The 20266-nt window shown below is 45.4% G+C and overlaps 1 protein-coding gene across 1 annotated transcript in view; it reads left to right on the plus strand.

Moving 5' to 3' along the window:
• GLB1 (galactosidase beta 1) overlaps positions 1 to 20266 on the plus strand; it is a 256457-nt gene that overhangs the window by 213054 nt on the left and 23137 nt on the right. The window contains exon 15 of the mRNA XM_063452008.1: positions 10491 to 10715. Coding sequence (XP_063308078.1) covers positions 10491 to 10715 — 225 coding nt within the window. The remainder of the gene's footprint in view (positions 1 to 10490; positions 10716 to 20266) is intronic.

Consider the following 20266-nt stretch of genomic DNA (forward strand, 5'->3'; position numbering starts at 1 on the left):
ACGACGCGTGGAGGACCCTTCACCCAACAGACAGGGAATACACCCATCACTCGCAGGTGCACAACACTTATTCCCGTATAGACGGCTATCTAATGCACAGCGCACATCTCCAGCAGATCATTACTTGCGAGATAGGCCAATCTGCACTCTCAGACCACAACCCAGTATCTCTCACTCTAGCCGATTCCTACCAATACAAACACCGAAGCCCCTGGAGACTAAATGAGCACCTACTCAATGATTTAGACTTCACCGACAAGATTCGTGAGGAAATAAAACAATACTTTCGAACTAATAGCAGCGAAGAGATCAACCCCGCCACACTATGGCTGGTGCTCAAACCAGTCATACGTGGGCTTCTGCTCAGTCGAGCGTCCTATATCAAGAAGTCAACACATACAGCTCTACTAAACCTTCTCAAACGTATCCAAGACCTCCACAGTGAAAACCAGACAAACCCCTCCAAAGACCTTCAACAACAATTACAAACAGCGCAAGACGAAGTTAAATCAATCCACCTAAAAAAAGCCAGCGTTGCATTGAAAAAGCTCAAAGCAACTTCTTACTCCATGGGGAACAAAGCAACAAAAGTACTGGCACAAAGGCTCCGAGCGAAACAGGCACAGGAACGCATTCCATATACAAACTCACACACCGGGTGCAAGATAATGCAACCCGCACAAATCTGCAACGAATTCGCACACTACTACTCCACCTTGTACAACCTAAAAGACCAAAGCACCCAGACTCAACCCACACCCACATCTATCCGCAACTATTTAGCAAAGATTGCCCTCCCCAAGCTCCCGCCACAACACACTACAAGCTTATCCGCACCGATTACCACAAACGAGGTGCTCGACCAAATAGACAAAATGCCGAAGAACAAGGCCCCAGGCCCGGACGGATATACCAACGCTTACTACGCCACCTTCAAGACTGAAATTGCCCTAAGCCTTACTCGTTTCTTTAACGAAGCCACCCGACTGGGTACCTTCCCCGCCGAGTTCTTATCGGCACATATCATCACTATTCCTAAACCAGGGAAACCTCCGACCACATGCCAAAACTTCAGACCAATATCCCTCCTAAACGCAGACGCAAAACTCTACGCCAAAATCTACGCAGAGCGACTCAAGAACATACTGCCAACACTGGTGCACACAGACCAGGTGGGATTTGTGGCAGGCAGACAGGGACCAGACAACACCAGGAAAGTACTGGACCTATACAAAATACTGAAGAATACCAAACAACCAAGTGTTATGCTATCCCTAGACGCCGAGAAGGCGTTCGACCGCCTGAACTGGCAATTCCTTCAAGAAACCTTGTGGGCTTACGGCTTCCCAGCCCCCTTCCTCTCTGCAGTGCGAGCCCTGTACAGTGTCCCCACAGCAACAGTACTCACCTCGGGATTTAGTTCAGAAGCCTTCCCAATCACGAACAGAACCCGTCAAGGGTGCCCACTCTCCCCCCTCCTTTATGTGTTAGCCTTGGAGCCTCTGGCAATAGCAATTCGGACCAACGATTCCATCCACGGGGTACCAGTCGGCCAAGAAGACTACAAACTAAGCTTATTTGCCGATGACATACTCCTCACACTCGCGCAACCCCTCATAACACTCCCTTCCTTACACAAAGTATTACAAGCATACAGCCAACAGTCCTACTATAAGCTTAACATCGCCAAAACACAGGCGATGTGCCTCAACACGCCAAAACACATGGAAGCAATCCTGAAGTCCAGCCATAGTTTCGATTGGAGAGAAGATTTCCTGGTGTACCTCGGTGTCAAGATAACTCACAAAGAAAATGAGCTATTCCACGTCAACTACACAAAACTGCTAAAAGACGTAGATACCCAACTGCACGCATGGAAGAACCTATACCTGTCATGGGTTGGAAGAATAGCGGCGCTGAAAATGACAATTCTCCCCCAAATCCTCTACCTCTTCCGTACACTACAAATCAAAATCCCACAAAGCTATTTCACGAAGCTACAGGCAACCCTTCTCAGATTTAGCTGGGGCGGCAAACACCCTCGAGTCCCCAAAGCGTTGCTGCTGAGAAGTGTGAAACATGGTGGAATGGGCTTCCCCAACGTCAAAGCGTATTACCAGTCTGTCATTCTTACGAATGTGATCAGTGCCCACTCGACCACATACACCCCACAATGGGTAGCAATAGAGAGTACCTGCTGTGGGAATCAGGACTTATATACACTACTCGGGATACCCCAACACCTGAGAAGGAAGCCCATGAACATGTTGGGCACCACCGAGTGCCTCCTTAAAACCTGGGACACCCACAGGGATCTACTGTGCTCAGCACACCCGTGGGCCCTAGCGGCTCCGATCCGAACCCTACACCACTGCAACGGCACATTCCCGCATCAGAAATGGGAAGAAAAAGGAATCACACATGTATACCAGCTATGCACCAAGAACGGTCTCAAAACTTTCCCAGACCTACAAAAAGAATTTGTCTTACCTCCGAATTACACGTTCGCATACTTACAACTCAAAGCGCTCATAGTACACAACAAGTTTACGGATTTGAAAAACTCACTGCAAGCATCCATTACAAAATTTGAAGCACAATGTCTTTCACTGGCCCCCCCGAAGAAGTCGGTCTCCACCTGCTATACCTGCCTTGCTAAACCGGACAACAACGCCAAATGGAAATTCATGCAGGATTGGCAGACAGACCTCCAAGTCACAATATCCCCAAAGGACTGGGAAAAAATCTTTGCCTCTCACGAAGGGCTGACAACGAGTACAGCACACCTCGAAGCATCTAGGAAAATTCTATACAGGTGGTACATGGTACCGATCCGACTACACACCATATTCCCCACCTCGTCGGACTTATGCTGGCGCTGCCACACCACCAAAGGGACTATGCTACACATGTGGTGGACATGCAACAGAATACAAGGCCTATGGAAACGTACAGTCCTACTTATCAGAAAAGTCACAAATTTCCGTCTAGCACTTGACCCTAAAACTATACTATTCCGACTGTTACCAGACGAAGCACCGAAACTGATCAAGAAAATGATGTACCTCATTCTCGGCACAGTATCCATATTAATAGCTAGGAAATGGAAGACAACAGACTTGCCCTCCGACCGAGACATTGAAATAGAAGTGACATCTGTGCTGGAGTACGAACTTACCATGTGGAACCAAGCGAAAATAGGGAAACTAAGCCCCCACACCGCCATGATGTGGCGAACCTATACCCAACAACTCACACGAACCAACACAGGCAATCCTAGGCCCACAAGCGAGCTCACCGGAGCCGCAAAAGGGAAAACACCCCACAAACCAGCACCGACCTCCCAACACACCTTACCAGATTAACCCAAACCATAGAAGTCAGGACCTTAGGACCCACCTACAGCCGCAACCCGGTACCAAAGCCAAATCTCCCCCCACCTCCCTCCCACCCTCCACACCAGTTCACTAAAGCCCCCCCACCCCTCATGTTCCCCCCCTTCCTTGAAGTCACAACATATGATAGCGTTATCACCCTGACCAACGATGGCACCCCCCCCCCCCCCGGTAATAGGGGACCTTGAACCATATCGACCCCACAGGGTTAGTGATGCTACCTTTACACGTAGAAACGAGCGGACGCCCCGATCACGGGGAGCTCCCCCCCATGCACGCCATCCACAGCAACATCGCAATGACAACATAGAACAATAAGTGTAAAGGCAGTAGATGTGTACAAGATGTGTTAACCCCCCCCTTTTTTTCTTCTGTACCCCCTCTGCTTAATTCATTTGCCATGCAATGTATATCGACGATTGTATGACCACATTATGTTCAAATGAAACTCCCCTTTCTCTTCTGTACCCCATTGTTCTTGTCTTTATGAAAATAAAAAATTTCAAATTGAAAAAAAAAAAAATGTCATGTAGAACTAAAAAAATTACAACATTTCTTATTTTCCCCCATTTTTTTCATATTAAATTCTGTTTCATAGCTAAATATTAAATGAAAGCCCTGTTTGCCCTGAATATAATAAGGATGGGTGCATTTAATATGAAAAAGGTGAATTACGATTGGACAGACATATAGCGCAAATGCCAGGATTTGATTACGTTTTGTTTTGTTCACAACGTGTACATTTGGCTCAGTCCTTAAGGGGTTAATTCCTTTTTTCTCTCTCTTTCACCCTTATTCATTTTCCCATCGTTTATATGTATGTATCCCATTTCTAAAATGGCCGCCGGAAACATATATTTGCTCTACACATGTTTAAGTTAATCAAGTTGCCCAAATGTAAAATGTCTGATAGACTATTTCCGGCGGAACCGGAGTACTGGAAAATAAGACTGACACAAATTGGAAATGTAAGATGGCGCTGGTGAACATCCGACGAAAACGGAAGTTGCCATTGCGAATACCAGAAATGACGAAACGCAAGGCACTCCAGAAGCGGATTTTGGTGCCAACTACACGATATTTAAACAGGAATCACAGAGACTGTAATTTTTCACCTGAGGAAGGCTGAAATAGCTGAAATGCGTTGTGTTTTTAGGATCTACTGCAACCCATGCTTTGTCGCCCCTTTCCATGTATTCCTCCCACGACTGCCACACCTTGGTTATTCCGCACCTGTGCTGTCCAAGTTCTTTTTTATTTTAGGGAGTACTTGTCTGCTGTTTTATCTCACATATCTTAACAGTTTACTATTGCTGGGCAGGCTGTTCAGATGGGAGGCCTGTCCTGTTTTGGAACCCATATCCAGTACTGTGGGAGATACAATCCCATTATTAGGGATTGCAGGTTCACCCACCTACGTGTGTCTGGTGGCAAGTGCCATTCAATGATTTGTGCTAATTGTGCGAAGAGATAGTATAGGTGGAGGTTGGGTAGTCCCAGGCCTCCCAGCTCCTTTGGACGGTATAATGCAGGCATAGGCAACCTTCGGCACTCATGATGTTTTGGGCTATACCTCCCATGATGCTTTGCAAGCATTATGGGTGTAAGAGCATTATGGGGGATGTAGTCCACAACACCTGGGGTGCCGAAGGTTGCCTACCCCTTGTATAGTGTGTGTCGGGATACCCTGTATCTTTTATGGGCCCAAATGAAATTGTCAATTGTGGTTTGTAGGTGTCACCTTTCGTCACCTTTATCGGCAACGCCTGTAATAGAAATAAATGTCTCACTAGTAAGTCAATTTTTATTGCATTGAGTCGACCCTTCCAGGAGTTAGGTTTTTTTTTTGTTTTTTTTATTCTTTATTTTTGGTGCATGTTGTATAATACAGATCATTTGTGGTTGCCACTTCCATGTGGTCAAACTGTCAAAGTTATACAATGAACATGGCATTCAATACGTTGCACATTTTGTTTTGGTTGGGCTGTGTGGTTATAACGGGGTGACCTATGTGTTTGTAGTGTATCCCCATAGTGAGTGTGTCTCCGTTGGGAGTTCCGAGTGAAGCTTGTCTGTGGGTATGCCCGCTACATTTGTTTGTGGTGTGTCATGGAGATGTTGCTCCTTCCTGACGCTCTACGTGTCTACTGCGGTGGTCTCCTTTGTGGGGAGCAAGTAATGAGTCGAACGACTTAGGCTATGGTTGTGTGGGGTTATTGGTCTCCATTGGAGGTGTGACCCTTGCCTCTAAGGTCGGCGTGTAAGTGGTGACCCGTGTGTGCCCCGGTGATTTCTATCCCTGTAACCTAGGGAACGGGGGGAGGGGAGGGTGCATTAAAGTGCATCCCGCCAGGTTTACCACACCCATGTGTCTGGGTTCTGGGTCAGTGGAGGTTCTGACGCCCTACTGCGGTTGTATAAGTGGAGCGTGTCAGCAGGCGTAAACATAAAAGAACTGAGGAAAATTAAACGGTCAAATGAACATTGGTATAAGAAAATGAGTTAAACGTATAAGTCCCAGCAGCCTTGGCTTGCAACAATAAACAGTGCGTGATGATCTTGGGGCTCTGCGATTGTCAGCGCCTCTTCAGGTAGTGGGTCCCTGCGTCCTCCTCGGCGCTGGCTTAGATGACTTGGCATCCGGTCCGGGGTGAGGGTGAGATATTCCCGGTGCTGGAGTTCCAGTGGCGGGTAAGCCCAGCGCTGTCAGCAGTGCTGGTGCGTCTGTCGGGGCCGTAGCTTTGAAGGATTGTCCGTCCTTAGTGACCCATAGGGTGTTTGGGGTTGCCCACCTGTATGTCAGGTTTTCCCCTTGTAATGCCCTTGTGAGGGGTTGCATGCTCTTGCGCCATATTAAGGTAGCCCTGCTCAAGTCCTGAAAGAAGGAGATATGGCTGTTTTCAAAGTCATATGGGGATTTCCCCTTAAGCGCTGCAGTTAGGCCTAGTTTCAGGAGTTAGGTTTTGTGTGCAAGGTGTCTAAGTCTTTGGTTAGTGTTTTCAGCAGTGGAGTATAGTTCTCTGTGTAGAGTCTATTGGTGTCTGCCATTAGTCTAACTCCCAGGTATTTAATATGTTGGTGGGTCATTTCTATGTTTACTTTCTCCTCCAGCAGCGCCGCGTCTCCACCCCCAGCAGCATGGCTACTGACTTTTCCAAATTAATTTTATAATTTGCAGGGTTAAGGGTAGTGGGAGTTGGCACCCAGACCACTCCAATGGGCAGAAGTGGTCTGGGTGCCTGGAGTGTCCCTTTAAGCATTGCTGTGGCCATGTCTACTTCCTCCACCGATATAGGCGATATAGGGAGATGAACCTTGTCGAGGAACTTTGCAACTATCTCCATATATTCCGGATAGGGTAGCAGAATGGTTATAGACTTGGCTCAGGAATTCCGTGAATTCATTGTTAATTTCCTGGAGAGTGGTTAATGTTGTGCCCTATGCGTTTTTGACGGCTGTGATGAGTTTATGTCCAATTCTGGGTTTTAGTGATCTGGCTAGTAATGTGTCCATTTTATTCGGCTTCTCATTAAAGAGTCGCTTGGAACGGACAATATCTCTGCTGACGTCTTCTAAAAGAAGATTCCGTAACTCATGTCTTATATCTTGTAGCTCTCTTAGTTTGCTCCGTGTGGGAGATTGTTTGTGATGCATTTCTTTTTTGCATAGGGCCCTTTGGAGTTCAGTGAGCTGTTCTGATTTGCATTTTGATATGTAGCTATTTTAAACAGTACTACTTTGTGTGCTGCCCAAATCATGGTGGGGGATGTCGGGGTTGGAATTTGTCTGGAAGTAGGATGTCCGTTCTCATTTGGGCTGTTCCAGGACTACCTGGTCACATAGCAGCGAGTTATTTAGTCTCCATCTCCAGGGAGCCTCAGCCTTAGTGCTATATCTGCGTGGTCTGACCACGAAATGAGGTTGATTGCAGCGGACTGTTCCTAGTGAGTTTGTGAGGAAGAGGTCTCTTTGGAAGTATGAGGAGTGTACCGCTGAATAGTGTTTGAAATCAATTGTACCAGGATGTTGGATTCTCCAGGGGTCCAGAAGACCTGTGTTTTGAATGAATGTATTAAGGAGCCGTTCCTGTCCCCCCCTACCCTGACACCTGGGTAGTCCCACCCAGCCTCTACGGTCGACCGCCGGACACGACGCTGCATTCACATCCCCTCCCAACACTGATTCCCGCCGTCAGGGAGAATATCAGGGTTTCCAGGTCATCCCAAAATTGGGCATCTGGAACATTGGTGGCATATACGTTGATGAGGTGATATGTAGTGGTGTTGATTGTGCCAGTCCGTGCTATGTACCTGCCGTCCGCGTCTCTTCTTATGGACTGCACGTTAAGGGGACATCTTTTGTGTATGGTTATTTCTACTCCATGTGTTTTGCGGAGTGTGCGGGAGGCGTGTACGCTCTTCTGTATATATGGTCTGTAAGTTGTATCTTTGAAGTTATTGGGATATGGGTCTCTTGTATGAAGGCTATATCGGCATTTTGTCTTTTCAGTACTCTTGAGTAACAGTCTGTGCGTATTTGGTACGTTTAGGCCATTGACGCTAAGGGAAGTTAATTTGAGCTCTATTTGTTGGTATGCATATTGTGCTTGTGTACCTCTGGTGTGTACTGGCTACTGTTGCGTTGCTCCAGGTTTACTTGAAGCCTTGGGAGGCGCCCCCGTGCCCCCCCTTTAAGTGGCAGTGAGGTGGGTGATAAGTGGAGGGGGGATGAGGAAGGGTATAGGGGAAAGCAGGTTGGTGTAAGAAAAAAAAACAATGCATGCAAGCATGTATGACACATTGAATTGTGAACACATTTTAAACTTTTCTGTTGAACCTTGATCATAAACATATTGAGCTTGTATATCCCGGTCTTATCTAGCACCAGGTCGATCGGGGTGGCCATGGTATACTCTTGCAGGGAGGATGTACAGCCATTAACCGCCCTAGCGATGCTCATACAGTATTATAAACAATTCCTACCAAAGAGAAACAAATGAGGATAGGTAAGTAAGTGGGGATGGAATGCATCAGTGCTTGTAATATGGCTGCTAGAACTTCCCTGGAACCAGAGTCTCTTCTTTTCTGGCAGAACGATAGGTATATAAGGTAATGTCAGGAAGCAGCACCTGTAGTAGTCTTCTCAAGCTCAGTGAAATATAGGGGAGAAAGGAGAAGACACGGATATAGTGTAGTATGTTAAATTGCTTGATATGATAAATGAAGAAATAATTGCACTTACAATTTTCTGGAGCTTATATTCAGCTCCAGATATATGCGCCTGGACGGTATAAATACATAGTTACATAGCTGAAAAGAGACTTGCGTCCATCTAGTTCAGCCTTCCTCACATAAGTTTTTGCTGTTGATCCAAAAGAAGGCAAAAAACCTAGTCTGGAGCGCTTCCAATTTTGCAACAAACTAGGACAAAATTCCTTCTTGACCCCAAAATAGCAGTCAGAGGTCTCCCTGGATCAAGCAGCCACTAATTAGAAATTGTATCCCTGTATGTTATGTTTTTGCAAGTATTTATCCAATTGCAATTTAAACATCTGTATAGACTCTGACAAAACCACCTCTTCCGGCAATGAATTCCATATCCTCATTGCTCTTACTGTAAAAAAACCTTTTCTTTGCCTTAGATGAAATCTCCTTTCTTCAAGCCTAAATGTGTGACCTCGTGTCCTATGTATAGCCCTTTTTATGAATAGATTTCCAGATAATGGTTTGTACTGGCCCCGAATATATTTGTATAATGTTATCATATCCCCTCTAAGGCGCCGTTTTTCCAAACTGAAGAGATTTACATTTTTTAACCTTTCTTCATAACTAAAATGCTCCATTCCTTTTATCAATTTTGTAGCTCGTCTCTGCACTTTTTCTAGTGCCATGATATCCTTCTTTAGAACAGGTGCCCAAAATTGCACAGCATATTCAAGGTGTGGTCTTACCAGCGATTTATAAAGAGGCAAAATTATATTTTCATCTCGAGAATGTATGCCCCTATTTATACATGACAAAACCTTACTGGCCTTAGCAATGGCCGATTGACATTGCATATTGCTACCTAATTTGTTGTCTATAACAATTCCCAAATCCTTCTCGTGTGTGGTTATCCCTAGTTCACTACCATTTAGGGTGTAAATTGCTTGTGCATTCTTAACCCCGAAGTGCATAACTTTTTTCTACGTTAAATTTCATCTGCCATTTTAGTGCCCAGTCCCCCAATCTATCCAAATCCCTCTGCAGCAAGGCAATATCCTGCTCACACTTTATTACTTTATAAAGTTTTGTGTCATCTGCAAACACTGATACATGGCTTTCAATGCCCATTTCAAGATCATTTATAAATATGTTAAATAGAAGCGGTCCCAAAACAGAACCCTGAGGGACACCACTTACCACTTTTGTCCAGCTTGAAAATGTACCATTTATGACAACTCGCTGTACTCTATCCTTAAGTAGTCATGTCTACATATTGTAGATTGCCCTTGCAATACTCTTAAATTTCTTTTTTAACTTGGTATTTGTCTATATTCATCTCTGCCTTGGAGGATATCAGACTGGGATCCTGACGATTGGAATTACCACACTGCCGTATTGCATAGGCTCAGGAAAATGTGAGTGGGATGTGAAAACTATTTCTGTATATACAATATTCTTTGTCATATGACTATATCGCCCTATGTTGAGCATTCTCTTTTCCAGACAACTGGAAGAACTATTACAGGGTAATAATGTGTGCTCACTGTTTATGGTTTTATACTGACACATATAAGTGTGCTTTCCACCTTTTTTGTTTGACTTTTATAAACTGTCAGATATGTGACATGTGCACATAAACACATAAAGCACTTCAGAAGTGTTTGTTTAACGGAGGCTGGAAAACTGTCCAGAATGAAATAAAATTATTCAGTTTCTTGTAAGTGATCATCTTTTGGGAAATAATGGGGATTGATGAGCAGAAGTTATGCAGATGGGGAATAAACAGTGTTTCACATTTCATAATGGAAACCACTTTGTACTAAAAAGATTTTTAAATATTGATGCTAAAATTCTATATGTATATATGTAACTTTATTTTCTATTATTTTAGGGACTCCTTACCAATGTTACAATCAAAGGACGTACCCTTGCTAACTGGACAATGTATCCTTTAGACATTGACACTGCAGTCATAAATGGACTTCTGTCCAAAACATCAGGTCTGAGAACTTGTAACTTTACAGCACCTACTTTTTACAAAGGTCAACTTATCATTCCCAGTGGCATTCCTGACTTTCCACAGGACACCTTTATCAAGTTCACTGGGTGGGCAAAGGTATGTTATTTATTTATTTTTTAAACTTAAAGCAAGCTGTCCATTCTACAACACATGCATTTTAATCAAAATAATCAATACACAGGAGGAAGGCTTGTAAGTTAAGATCCTGAACTATTAGAACATCATATATATGAGGTAATTCAACAGAGGATGTGAAATTTACACATAAGACAACACATTGTTATGGCCAATAACAATGTAAATCTCCTCTTCATATTTCATATAATGTTCATATACCTACATTTTTCATTACACATAGCAATTATTACTTTCACTGGATACATGGCACACATTTATCTGTCATACCTCATTTCCTTCACATTGTAAGAGTAAGTATCAGTTGTGAGGATATTTATGAGGTGATAAATATTAAAAATATTTTACAAATTAATAAAAATGTATTATATAAAAATTTTATATAACGGCACTGTTCCCCTTGATTGATTTAAAGCGAAGAGTTACCCACTATTTAAGCGTAGTGGGTGTATTCCTTAAAGTATATGGTAACTCTGGAACTTTGGTATGTAACCTGTTAAGCTCTGTATGGTCGTCTGGGTTCTATTGACTTTAGTGGAAATTATCTTGTTCCCTTCACCTTTGCCTGATGTGTTAGAAGTTACAGCTAGTGGCGGTTCGGGAGTGTGTCGGGCTAGGTGGTGGGGGGTTCAGTTACCGTTCCTATTTTGTAGCCTTTGAACCATTGATCTATCGCTATTGTGTTGTGAGTGTATGTTGTCATTGTGTTTGTCCCCTTGTGTTGGGGGGGTACCTTTGTAGAAAAGGGAGGAGTTTAGTCATTGAATCATCTGTTTTAGTTTTTCAGATTGTTAACCTTGCTTAAGTCGGAACCTGTTTAGTTAACTGTTGAGCGGCGTTTCGTCCCGCTCTTGCGTCCACTCGCAGATCAGCGGCTTTTGGGCTGTTTGTGTCCCCTGCGAGGGCTTGGTAGGGTATTCGTTATGTCTACTAGGGGATTCCTTTGGGGGGGATAGGGGGGTTTAACCCTTTGGAGGTATTGTTTGATGCTTTACCAAGGTTTTTGTTTCTCGCTGAGGATACCTCCTATTTGTTCGTAGGAGAGGTGTTATTGTTGGAGGCTGTCTGCTTGGGCCTGTGAGAGGGGTTATTCTAAGTGTGCTGTTGTGGTATGGCGTATGCCTCTATGGGTTTGATTCGGTGTTGGTCCCTTGTGAGGTCTTGTCAGTTTTTCTTCCTTCCCACGTTAACTGTGGGGTGGGGTATTGTGTTTTGTAGTTTGGGTTCACCTCTCTCCCTAGTTGGTAACGTTATGTAGTGATAGGCTACTGAGTTAGTCAATTGGGATCATTCTGGCCCGTGCTCTTGGCTGCCACCTGTCCGCCTCCATTTGGTCAAAGCAGGTGGCGATCTATTTGTCTGTTATTCTAGGGGTCTGTTCCTATATGGTCGTGGGGTGTTAGGTTATGTGTTTTTTTTTGGGGGGGGGTGGAGCACAGCCTATGTCCCTGCAGTCTGTATGTGTTAGACGTGGGTTGAAGATTCCGCAAGCCACGGGTCCCATATTTTATCGCAGTGAGCCGTTGTGTCATGGATGAGGGCCGACATGTTATCCATCGTCCTAGCCTCGTTCATTTTGTGTTTGATGTCCGTTAGTGTTGGTGTCGTGGGTGGCTATGGATCTTCTGGTGGCTAGAGCTAGTTTGGCCAGAAGTTTGTTGTGGGCTCGGGTCATGTCTGGTAATGGCTTGGATAGCAGCCACAGCCAGGGGTCTGTGGGAATGGAGTCGTGTAGCACTTTAGATGCTAGTGTCGCTATGTCTGTCCAGATCTGTGTTATGAGTGGGCATTTCCACTAGAGGTGGTAGTATGTACCTTTTTGGCCACAGCCCTTCCAGCACCTGTCTGAGGTTGAGAGTCCCATCTGTTTGAGTTTCAGTGGTGTAATATACCATCGCATGAGGGTCTTATATGCCATTTCTTTGTGTGTAACACATATTGTTATTGTCACCGTGGCCTCCCATATGGCCACCCAGTCTGAGGCATCTGTGGGGGGCCCATGTCCCTTTCCCACGCCGTGATGTAACTTAGTGGTTGATTTTGTGTCGCTGTGAGTAGCCATGAATATGTTGTGGAAATTTGGCTTTTCTGTATGGGGGTGTGGATGCATGATTTTTCAAAGGGGGTGAGGGGGGGTTCGTCCCGCTTGTTTGTATGCGGTTGTTTCTAGGAAGTTTCTTATCTGGATGTATCTGAAATAGTCAGGGGTGGTAAGCGGCTCGGTTTGAGGCAGATCTGCAAAGGGTGTTAATTGTCGGTTCTGGAAGAACCGATAGACTCTGTGTAGGTTGTTGTCCTCATAGTGAGCGAAATCTCGTGGTATCATGCCCGGTGCAAATTGTTCATTCCTCAGTATTGGTTCCAGGGGTGACGGGTCCGATGTGAGTGCGTGTTTTAGGGAGAGTTTATTCCATATTGCTATGGAAGTGGTCAGTGCTGGGGTGGTCTGCGGGACCTGTGGACGTGCTTGTCGTGGCAGCCATATGTATAGTGAGGGGATGTCCCTACCGAATAGATCATGTTCTAGGTCAACCCACCGCTTCAGCCCTATGGGAGCGTGCAGTGCCTGGACCTGGGCTAGTTGGGCCGCGTGGAAGTAGTGTAAGAGATGAGGCAGTTCTAATCCTCCTGCCCTGGTTGGGAGGTAGAGGATGTCCCATCTGACTCTGGCGTGTTTGTTTGCCCTTATAAGGCGGTCAGTCTGTGTTTGTAGGCCCTTGAAGTCTTTGGCCGATACCTGGACAGGTAGTGTCTGGTACAAGTACAAGAATCTCGGTAGGAGATTCATTTTTATACACGCCACCCTTCCCAGCCAGGAGATAGAGTAGGTATCCCATTTTTTAAGGTCTACAGTCACTTTTTGTAATAGGAGGGCATAATTTAGTTGGTAGGTTTGAGTGACATCTGCTGGAGGTTAACGCCTAAGTAGTGTATATGTGATGTGTTGAAACAAAATGGGTATGTAGCTTGTAGGTGGGACAACTCGTCGGCTGGGATTTGGACCGGTAGAGCCTCCGTCTAGATTGAGGTGGTAACCTGAGACTTTGGAGTATTCGTCTAAGGCGTGAAGTAGCGGTGGGAGTGTTCGTGTTGGGTCTGTGAGGGTTAGGAGAAGGTCGTCGGCGTACACTGCTACTTTGTATTCCTCCTCTCTTACATAAATGCCGATGATGCTGGCGTTGAGTCTTAAAGCTTGGAGGAAGGGTTCCAGTGAGAGGGCGAACAGCACTGGGGAGAGTGGGCATCCCTGCCTTGTGCCGTTGAAGATGCGAAGGGAGGGGGGCTGTGCATTGGGGATCAGGAAGTTTGCCTCCAGGGTAGAATATAAAGTCTGGAGTGCATTAAGAATTGGTTGGGGTAATCGAAATTTGCGGAGGGTGGCAAACCGAAAAGGCCACAGAAGGCGGTCAAAGGCCGTCTCGGCGTCCAGGGAGAGAAAGAGTGTGGGGATTTGTCGGTGTGTCGCAGTCCAGAGGAGGTCAAAAGTCCGTCTCGTGTTGTTGTATGCTTGTCTGTAGGGTATAAAGCCGACCTGGTCTGGATGAATGAGTTTGTGTATGTATGGGTTTATCCTGTCTGCCAGCAGTTTCGTAAGTAGTTTGATATCTACATTCAGTAGGGAGATCGGTCTATAACGGCTTGGGTCTAAGTGGGTTTTGTCTGGTTTAGGGAGTAGGCACACATTCGCTTGAAGCATATCCAGGGGCAGTGGATTCCCCTGCAATATGGAATTAAAAAGAGAGCATAGGTGCAGGAGAAGTGTGTCGGGGAAAGTCTTGTAATATAGTCCCGTGAAGCCATCCGGTCCAAAGCTTTTATTAGGTTTTGTGTTTTTGATGGCTTTGGCTACTTCCTCAATGGTAATGGGTTCATTTAGTTTGGCTTTTGCCTCTGGTTTCAGGGCCTGGCAGAGGTATGTTTTGCAAGTATGTGTTTATGGACCGCAGTGTTATGTCCGGATGTTGTCTTGTGCTGGGGCTGTGGTCGTATAGTGTGGCAAAGTATTTTTGGAAAACCTCGCCTATTTTTGATGGGAGAGAGTGTGTGTTTCCGTCCGGTGCACTATATTAACTCTTATAGACCCTGGAGTACGTTTTATTAGAGAATTTGTATTTCACACATTAATCACAAACTGATTATAAAAATATAATTTATTGTGACAAATATTTTATTTTTTAAATTTGTCAATTTTAATTTTGCGCTTACAAAGCAAACTTGGGATACAGAAGGAAGAAGGGGGGGGGGGGAAACATCACAGATCTCGGTGTACATGTCTCCCAGCTTTACATAATACATTACATCGTATACAGTGTCATAATTTCACATTTCCCAGGGGCCTAGCTTTTCACGTTGTTTGTATTTGCCTCGCTCCTTTGCTCCCTTATCGAGACCTGCTTATACGCCTCTTTGTTAATCAACTCTGTCTTGGACTCCCTCTAGCATCCTCTTTGTACTAGCTGAAATTTCACCCTTGTTCTAGATTGACGTTTCCAGGGGAGGGGGGGGGGGGGGTAGGAGGGGGATACAAGCTGGAGGGGAGGGAGAGATTGTGATATGCCCACTCTCCCTACCGGTTGTATGCTATGTCTTCCATATTTGTGTTACTCCTCTACGCTACTTTAACTTGTCTAGTCTGACACCTGCCTGTTCTCATTCTTCCCCAAGGGTTCCAGTTCCCTGGATTCCCCATAGTCTTGTGGGGTTCTCCCACGCTTGGTCTGATAAAGTCTTCGAGTCAGGCTGGGTCTGTATATTGTTTAGTCTCTGTCCCTGATCTCCCAAGACGCGTTTATGCCTTCCCACCTAGTGCTCGCGTCCTCAAACTTTCGTGCATTACCCTGATTTTTCCTTGCTGTGAGTTCATAGTGTAAGTTGGTGGAAATCTGTCTTGTTAGGGCCTGTTTTGTCGGAGCCGTGTCTGTCTTCCATTCTCTGGCTATGAGCGTCAGTGTCGCTTTTAGGGTGTGGAAGACCAGAATTGCTTTGCTTCCCTGTCCATGAACAGTAGGCTCATTTCTGGGGTGAGCATAAAGTGACCCTCTATTATTACGTTAAGTATACTTTCTACCATCTCCCAATAAGGTCGGAGTACCCCACAAGACCACCATATGTGGTACATTGTACCTTCTGACTCCCCGCACCTCCAGCACTTGGTTGATGTTCCCGGATATATTTTTGCCAGTCTCACTGGCACCATGTACCACCTGTAATATATCTTGCGCATTAACTCTAGGTGTGACGTGCATGTAGTCCTTCCCTTGTGAGCCATGGACGCGTGCCTCCACTGGGTCGCATCAAAATGCTTCCCAATGTCTGCGTGCCAGGCTTCACTGAATCTGTCTAGGTGTACCGGGTCTCCTATATTAAGGAGTGTATAGCACAGGGAAATCAAGCCCTTTTTCTGCTTTGGGTTCAAACAAGTCCTCTCAAACTCCGTGAGCGTGGTCTAACCCTCCCTTGTGGTCGTTTGGGCCCATAGCATGGATTTTATCTGAAGGTATGGGAATATCAATTTAGGGGCCAGATTGAATTTTTCCTGGATGGTAGGGAATGGTAGTACCTTTTGTGCTTTCCAGAATGTCTCTCACATGCGTGCAGCCTCTCTTTGTCCATTCTCTATGGTCAAGTGTGTTATTTGCTACCTGTAGGCATGATAAAGGCGTTGCCGGTGACCACGGTGACATAGAGAACAGTGATTTATGTGTTCTGTCCCAGGTCGTCAACAGTGTTTTCGTGGTGGGTAAGATATTAGGTTGGTTGGGTCGCATTGGTTTAGGTACCCACAACAGTCTGCGAAGGTCTGTTCCCTGAAGCCAGTGATCCTCTATTTCTAGCCATTGTGGGGTGTGTGATGGGGATTGTATCCCTAACACTGGGGCCAGTAACGACGCCTGGTAGTAGAGTTTGATGTTTGGTAGGGCTAGACCCCCTTGGTGAATGGGTCTGTACAGGTGTTTGGCAGCTATTCTCACTTGTTTGTGTGCCCACACGAATTTAGTGAGCATAGACTGTGTTTTGTTTAAGTATGAGGTTGGTAGGTCTATTTGCAGTGTTCTAAATAAGTATTGTAGTTTGGGGAGGATAGACATTTTAAATGCTGCCATCCGACCCAGCCAGGAGAGGTATTTATCTCCCCACAAGGACAGACTGGCCTCCACCTCTTTTTGCAGGGCTTAGTAATTGGCCTTGAATAGTCCTCCTATTGTCTTTGTTAACTTAATTCCCAGGAAGGAGATGCTGTCTACCCTCCAGTCCATTACAAACTTCTCCCGCAACACCTGTAGTACGTCGTGAGGGATCCCAATCCCCATGGCCTGGGTTTTAGTCACGTTCAATTTGTAATATGAGCTGTCCCCATATTCCTTTATTACCGTCAGTAGGTGCGGCATTGAGATCAGTGGTTGCGTTAGGGTCAGGAGCACATCGTCCACAAAGAGATTGGCTTTGTATTCCTTTTCCCCAATGCGTACTCCGTGTGTGGAGCCATGTTGCCTAATCTTTGACGCCAGTGGCTCTAAAGCCAGAATGAACAGCAAGGGGGATAGGGGACATCCCTGTCTTGTGCCATTGGAGATACTAAATGGGTTTGATAGAAACCCTGCTGTCGGGCCACTGTACAGCGTTTTGACCGCTGCTCTAAATTCTCTTGGTATTCCAAATTTTGTCATGACCGCCTCTAGGAAATCCCAGTGTAGGCGGTCGAACGCCTTTTTGGCGTCTAGGGAGATGACAACACCTCCTTCTTTGTGTATTTTGGGTAAACTGTGCAATATATTCAGTACTTTGCGCGTGTTGTCCGCACCCTGTCTCCCTAACACAAACCCCACTTGGTCTGAGTGGATTAACTGTGGGAAAAGAGTGCCCAGTCTCATCGCGAAAATCTTTGCATCTGTGTTGAGCAGGGATATAGGTCTAAAATTTTGTGGGATGGTGGGGGGCTTGCCTGGTTTCTGTAACGTTATGATGTGGGCCAGTAGCGTGTCTTGCGGTAGTTTCTGCTCGGCTGTCGCTTCCGTGAATGTGTGCACCAGGTGTGGTGTCAGTATATGGTGGAATTGTTTGTAGTAGGTGTTTTCTAGCCCATCCGGGCCTGGGGCTTTGCCTTTCGGTAGTTTTTTTTTATTATGGTATGGATTTCTTCCTCTGTGATAGGTCTAACGAGATCAGTCGTGTGGCGAAACCGACCTCGCCACGTGTCCTTGGAGGGGGCTGATTGCCCGCCTCTTGCTTTTGGACTATGGACCCGACTTTATGGGAATGCGATACCCCAGATAGCCATACCATGGAGCCTATTCATATAATGAAAGACTATGGGAAAGACTTTAGCTCCATGGCAATTGTACTGTGTGAGTAGGATCTGCGCGCTATTCGGTAGTTTTGTGCGCGCAGATCCCAGCTATCTGGGGATGGGTGAAATGTCTGTGTGTTATGTGTAAATGTGACTTTATGTATCTTAAAGTGTTTTATGTCGTTTTGCAACCATGTGGTTAATGGAGTCTGCCTCTAGTCCTGGATAATTGGATTACTTCTCCAATTAACTCCAGGGCAGAAGGGAGGAAACCAGGGTGCATTGTGGGGATGTTTTTCTGCCAGCCAGGAGGGACAAAAGATACTTTTAGTAACTTTTGAACCCCTGGTCGGATTCATGCCATTTTTTAATATGTTGTTCCCCTGAATGGATTGATTGTGGATATGTATTTGTATGTGAATGTGATGTATGGTTTTAAAGTTATGAAAGTTGTGTAAAAGTATATTTTACACTGTATGCATAATGGGATTATGTGTCACACTAAGGGGAGGGGATGTGTGGGAGGTAACATCTAGGTCATTGGTTATTTTATGCCTCCCCCTGGGTGTGGCCTGTATGTGTGAGTTGGAAATAAAAGCCAGGCTGGATGAGCCAGTCCTCAGTTCCTGTTTAACCCTCAAAATGAAGTGTCGTCTCGTTCTTGGGGGGAATTGGATTGTAAGCTGACTGCCAGGAGTGTAAGCGGATTGTATGCTTTTCTTGTTCAGCTGTTCCAGTTCAGAGTGCTATTTCGTATCCAGATCGGGAGTTTGGTGTTCTGCAGTAGCTGTGCCTGTCTCTCAGAAAGGGGATTATCGCCTAAACTGGGTTTTATCCCCTTTTGAGCAAAACGGTCCGTTACAAGTCGCCTGTTGGGTCGTGAGTTTCGGGAGGTCTATTGTGTCTAGATACTCATTTATGTGTTCCGTCGTGGGCTGAAATGTGGTATCATGTTAATGTATGTTGTACAAGTCGGCGTAGTAGTTGGCAAATTCATTACATATGTCTGTAGGTATAATTTTCTTCTCTCCCGTACAGGACACAAGAAAAGCGATTTTTTTTTTTTTTTTTTGGTTCGCCCTACGTTCCTGCAGTCTCCTAGCTAGTAGTCTGCTAGCTTTGTTCCCCTGCGTGTATTGATTCATTTTTAACCTCTGGAGCATGTAACCTGTCTGTTCTATTGCCTTTTGGCGTAGCTGGTCTGTAATGTTGGCGATTTGCAATTTGAGCTCAGTAGAAGGGGAGATTTGATTCCGTGTGTTTAATTGGTACAATTCTCTCTTCCATTGTGTGAGCTGGGCCGAGGATTTCCTGTGTAAATATGACGCCCTCCTAATAAAGATTCCCCTGACTAGGGATTTGTGTGCTGCCCATAATGTGCCCTGGGATATGTCCGGGGTAGCGTTCTCTGTGAAGTAATTAGTCAACGCTGTCTCTACCTCTTTCTTAAATGTCGGGTCATTCAGCAAGGAAGCATTCAGCCTCCACAGGCTGCGGTGCTTGTAATCCTATTGATCCTTTACCGACAGCGTAATTGGTGCGTGGTCTGACCAGGTAATCTGTCCGATGTAACAGTCCGCGATTTGATTAAGTCCCTGTCCATGAATGAGAAATCCGTCTATCCTCGAGTACGTGTTATGTACTTGGGAGAAGTGTGTATACGCTCGTTCCGAGGTGTGGGATAGTCGCTAGGTATCATAGTAGTGGTGTAGTGAGAGGAGCTTCTGTAGCTTTTTACACTGTCTTTGGAGTATTTTATACCTTGGACTGTGTTGGGAAATGTTAGTGTCTAGCTTCGGGTCCCAGACATGATTAAAGTCTCCACAGATAATTGACACACCTTCTTGTATCGAGTCTAGTTTCTGTAGCATGTGTCGTAGGAATGTGCCTTGTAATGTATTGGGTGAGTATAAATTGGTTATTGTATAAGTCGTATTGTTAAATGGTGCATTTCAGTATTATATACCTCCCATTGGTGTCCACCTCTGCGGAGATCATGGTAAATGCTACCTGCTTAGAGATCAGTATAGATGTCCCTTTGGATTTTGTGGGGGACGTCGCGTGGTATTGGTGCGGGAAGTCAGAAACTGTCGGTGGAATATAATTGTCTGTCCTGTAATGAGTCTCCTGGAGACAGATAACGTCCGCATCTGTGCTCCTGAGTTCCCTATACAGCTGGTGTCTCTTAACCGGTAGGTTTAACCCTCTTACATTTAGAGAGAAG

This window comes from Pelobates fuscus, chromosome 4 (genome assembly GCF_036172605.1).
Source record: "Pelobates fuscus isolate aPelFus1 chromosome 4, aPelFus1.pri, whole genome shotgun sequence".
Taxonomy (NCBI): Eukaryota; Metazoa; Chordata; class Amphibia; order Anura; family Pelobatidae; genus Pelobates; species Pelobates fuscus.